The sequence below is a fragment of the Ipomoea nil genome, unplaced genomic scaffold (genome assembly GCF_001879475.1).
Source record: "Ipomoea nil cultivar Tokyo-kokei standard unplaced genomic scaffold, Asagao_1.1 scaffold2827, whole genome shotgun sequence".
Classification (NCBI taxonomy): domain Eukaryota; kingdom Viridiplantae; phylum Streptophyta; class Magnoliopsida; order Solanales; family Convolvulaceae; genus Ipomoea; species Ipomoea nil.
This window is the reverse complement of record NW_017619255.1, coordinates 1233157-1237904: the sequence shown is the minus strand read 5'-3', so window position 1 is coordinate 1237904 and position 4748 is coordinate 1233157. Positions and strand designations below refer to the sequence as shown.

The following is a 4748-nucleotide window of genomic DNA, read 5'->3' as shown; positions in this document are numbered from 1 at the left end:
ACAAACGAAATAAAATCAAATCAAATTCTCAATCAAGCACAATAGGAATGAATCAATCCACATACTCTGCTCCCTTGCTTGATCTCAGTCTCTGATCTGCTGATTGAATTGTTGAAGTTGCAAACTCCACTGCTAGCTTGCTTGATACAACCTGCTCTAACTGTTTCAGATCCACATGGCAGTATGACATCGACCAATATTGAATATGGCATGAAACAAAAACATTACACTTGTTGAGCATATAATATATAAACATAAATGTGCAATCCAACTATTAGTTTAGACTTTTAAATGAGATGGAGTCATGGAGCACTTGAATATTTTCAATGCACTAATTTAAGGAGCGTCACAAATGAATTGCGTCACCAAGGAATAGTCCTAATGTCTCCAAGTTCCACAAGGGTGGCTTTGATTGAAAGCAACTCCTTGACCGCATTGCCAATGCTCATTCTGTCCCTAGGTAAATCCACGGAACAAGCTATTCCAATCTTAAGAATTGATACAAGGCATTCTAGTATCTGGCTCTGAAGTACAAGACTTTTAGGTGTTGCATTAGCTTCTTTGTGGAATAGTTTGGGATCCACAATCTCAATGACTTGCTTAGGCATGCTCATTCTAACATAGTTATGAAGAGTTAAGCCATTATTGAAGATATCACTAGTAGGACTTTTACTGGTAAACATTTCTAGCAAAAGGATCCCATAGCTATACATATCTCCAAATGTTGACAAATCACTTCCCATCCCGTACTCTGAAAAAATTCAAATTCAAACATTAGTATTCTTTCACAAAAAAAATATATACTTTTTAAAGTTTTTATGTTTAGTTAAAAGTGATTCTCTCTTAAAAGTTTCAAGGAAAATAGTCTACCTGGAGCTGCATATCCAAAAGTCCCTTTAATTCCTATAGATGAACTCGCTTGGTTAGATGTAACTTCCATGGAAAGAAACTTTGCTAATCCAAAATCAGCCACGTGAGCAACTAAATCTTCATCCAACAAAATATTGCTTGGCTTCAAATCACAATGCACTAAACCTGTCTCCAATTGATTATGAAGATAATCAAGTGCATTTGCCACATCAATAGCAATATTTACCCTCTGTAACAAGTTCAAACTCTTTGAATCATTATTCTCTCCTGTGTCTTTTGAGTGATTGTGCAACCAATTATCCAGAGTACCATTAATCATATACTCATAGACAATGGCCAAGAAGTCATTACCTTCATGGTCGATACTACAACAAGTGGTCAAAACTTTTACCAAGTTTCGGTGCCTAATTTGCCTCAATGCTTCACATTCCACCGAAAAGCTCTTGGATGCTCCTCTTACTTGAAGCTTGAACACTTTAATTGCAACAATTCCCAAACTACCATCAAGAATGCCTTTGTAAACGGTGCTGAATTTTCCAAAACCAATTATGCTGGATTTAGAAAATTCATTAGTTGCCTTCTGTATACTCCAATATGACAACTTAGGCATGAACTCTGTTGCTGCATCCAACGTTAAAGCCTGCTTTTTCTTCTGCTTGTAGGTGAACACAATGAGAGCCACAATTATCAGCAGAATCAAAGTCCCACTCGAAAATAAAATTGCCAACTTTTGAATATGGGACAAATGTTGTCTTTCCCCTTCTCTTGGGCATATTGGCAACCCAAATTGTGGAATACCTCCACAAAGGTTGTTACCAACAAGCTCAACTTTAGCCTTGTGTTTAAAAATCCCTTCTGTAGGTATCTTGCCTTCCAAATGGTTAAATGATAAATTCAACCACTTCAAGTACTGAAGTTCACCTAGAAATTCTGGTATTTTTCCTGTGAGGTTATTACAAGATAAATCTAAAATTTCTAGGCTTTTTAAAGAACTGAAAGAAGGAAGGATAAATCCATGGAATAGATTATGACTGATGTTGAGTTCAATCAAGCTACTCTGATACATGCTTGGGACCAGGATTTTAGGAAGTCTTATTTTATTATATTAAATTGGAATCTCACCGAACAATTTGTTTCCATCAAGGTATAAACCAATGAGTTGTCGAAGGCTTCCCCATGTGCTTGGAATAGTACCGCTTAGCTGGTTTTCTGATAAGTCTAGGTGTTCTAAGTTAATAAGAAGATGAATTTCACTTGGAATAGTACCACTTATGACATTTTCATCAATGAAAAAATCCTTAAGACTTGAAAAGTTTGCTATGAATCTGGGCAAAACCCCTCCAAAATTGCAGTTATCAAGATACATGGTCTCTAGTGTAGCAGTACTATTGAGAAGAGAAGACATGAAATCCATATCAGTGGATTTTCCATTACCAAGCGGATTGTCATAAAGTCCAAAATATTTTAGTCTTTTAAGTCCACTAAATGACGGTACCCCTCCATAAAAATCATTATGACGAACATCAAAATGGTGTAGTGCTGTGGCATTTGACATTGAGATGGGAAGTCGCCCTCTTAAAAGATTATAACCAACATAAAAATACCCTAGATTTGGAAGGGTAGAGCCTAAATTTGAAGGAAGATATCCCTCAAGTTTATTTTCTTGTACATCAAAAGCTGCCAATGATGAGATATTGAAAATGGATATGGGAATGGTAGAACTCAGGAAGTTATTGCCTACAGCAATGGTAAAAACTTTCTGCAGGCATCCAAAAGATGTAGGAATTTTTCCCTTGAAATTATTTCCACCAAAAGAAAGTTTCCTGAGTGATGAAAAATTGCCTATGTATGCAGGTATCTCTCCCATCAAGTGGTTTGTGGAAACCAAAAGGTACTCAAGTTTGGACAGTGATCGAAACTCCGAAGGAAATGTACCCATTAGAATATTGTATCTCAAAACAAGATCTTTTAGACTAACACAATGTGAAAGGTTTTTTGGAATCTCACCTGAAAATACATTTCTTTCCAGAACCAACACACTTAATCTTGTTAGTCTACCCAACTCTTTAGGAATTATACCTGATAGAGTGTTGTTGTCAAGCCACAATTCTCTAAGAAAACTCAAGTTCCCAATTGCAGGGGACAAAGAGCCTTGAAGGTTGCTCGACTCCAAATTGATTGTTACAACTCGTTGGTGTTTGCGACCACAAGTTATTCCAACCCAATTACAGAAATGGGTAGACTCATTCCATGATTGAAAAGGACCTCCGATCATGTTGGCCTTCAATGAAAGTAATGCTTGGTGATCAGAAACTTTTCCGGGCAGGGAGAAGGAAGTTTTGCAGAGGAAGGCAAATATGGCATATAAACAAAATAGGGAGGAGCTCATTTTGTGGAGTGGAGAAGATACAAACTTAATTTATTATACTGAGTGCACTTGACTGGGTGGAAACTGCAAAAAGATGAGAGTATATATAGAGCTCAAGAATACAAAACCACACACACATGCATATATTGATGAAGTCTAACTATGGGACAAATCGGTGAACTTGCTAGATGCTATTATTATGATAAGTACTCATGTGCACTTATTTTCAATACCATATTTATAATGGTTTTGTTTATATCTCATTTAGTTTGACTGCATATGGTGCTTAATTTATTATTATTTGAATTTCAGCAATTTTTGAACTAAAATAGAAAAATATACAGTTTGTGACATGCAGAGAGTATTTTTGTCATCTCTCATACAAACTCCAATTGAGGTGATTTAGTTGTTCATAGCAAGCTAACTTAAGTTGCATGTATGCTTTGAAAAACAAACTCTAAACCTCATGACAAATACTGGCTTTGATGCCAAAAATAAATAAAATAAAATGAACCTTTTAATCAAGCATATTAATTATTACTTATACATTGGCCCTGTTTGATAAAAAAAAAATTGACTTATAGGCCAATTTTGACTTATTTAACCACTATTAATTTTTTGATTTAGCTAAAATATCAATATAAGTGTTTGGTTATTTAGCTTTTTGCAACTCCAAAATGCTAAAATTCAAAAAGCTATTCCAAGTAACTTTTTCAATTAGCCTTTTTAGAAAAAAAAAAAAAAATTATACAAAACAGCTATCAACTAATAGCTAATTTACCAAACACTTTTCTACAACAACTAATGTTATCAACTAGTTATACTCTCTAATTAACACAATAAGCTAACAACCATTTACCAAACAAGGCCATTATCTAAGAAATGCTAGCTTTTTCAATTTATGAATTTATCTGAGGGTAAACAGTTGAAATGGTTTAGAAAGTTGTGAAGCACATACATGTCCAACACGAAGATCAACAAGCACAGGAATATAAATAATTTTCATCGGTGAGGGCTATTCACTTGGAATTTTGCATGATATATACACAGAATTCCGAAGAAGATTTTTTTTTTTTTTTCTTTCTGTAGAGATTAAATTTCAGTTACGTTGCTCTCATGGATGATGAAGGTCGTCTTTAGGATTACTTTGATGACTCGGTCGTCTTTAGGTAGAATGTGTAGAAAATTAAATTTCTGCACATTGCTATTCGTGAAAGCAATCGCATGGAAATTTTGGGGGATCAAAATCCGCGTGGAAATTTGGGTCTTTGACGATTGTATCGCAATTTTGGGCGCATCCTATCCTATCCTATATATAATAAAGCTATATGGTCTTGTGAAAATTGAATGTTGCATTTAATTTTCACAAGACCATATGACTTTAAGATGTGAAAGTCTTGTTAAAATTAAATGGGCTTTAAGATGTGAAAATTACTTTAAGATGTGAAAATTAAATGCAACATTTAATTTTCACATCTTAAAGCCATATGGCTTTAAGAAGCATGCATGC

At 34.8% G+C, this 4748-nt stretch overlaps 1 protein-coding gene across 1 annotated transcript; it reads right to left on the bottom strand.

The window, feature by feature from the left end:
- Positions 1 to 362: 362 nt before the first annotated feature.
- Positions 363 to 3259, bottom strand: LOC109159409 (LRR receptor-like serine/threonine-protein kinase EFR). The gene is made up of 3 exons (XM_019307522.1): positions 1993 to 3259; positions 871 to 1812; positions 363 to 751 (listed from the first exon to the last, which is right to left on the bottom strand). Exons 1-3 carry the CDS (start codon positions 3257 to 3259, stop codon positions 363 to 365), a joined length of 2598 nt encoding a protein of 865 aa, XP_019163067.1.
- Between the last annotated feature and the right edge of the window lie 1489 nt (positions 3260 to 4748).

Excerpts from the sequence above, each read along its gene's own strand:
- LOC109159409 (XM_019307522.1), bottom strand. The coding sequence starts at position 3,259 with ATGAGCTCCTCCCTATTTTGTTTATATGCCATATTTGCCTTCCTCTGC. Across the intron at positions 1,813-1,992 it reads TGATGGAAACAAATTGTTCG|GAAAAATACCAGAATTTCTA; the intron begins GTGAGATTCCAA and ends ATAACCTCACAG. Across the intron at positions 752-870 it reads TTTTGGATATGCAGCTCCAG|AGTACGGGATGGGAAGTGAT; the intron begins GTAGACTATTTT and ends GAATTTTTTCAG.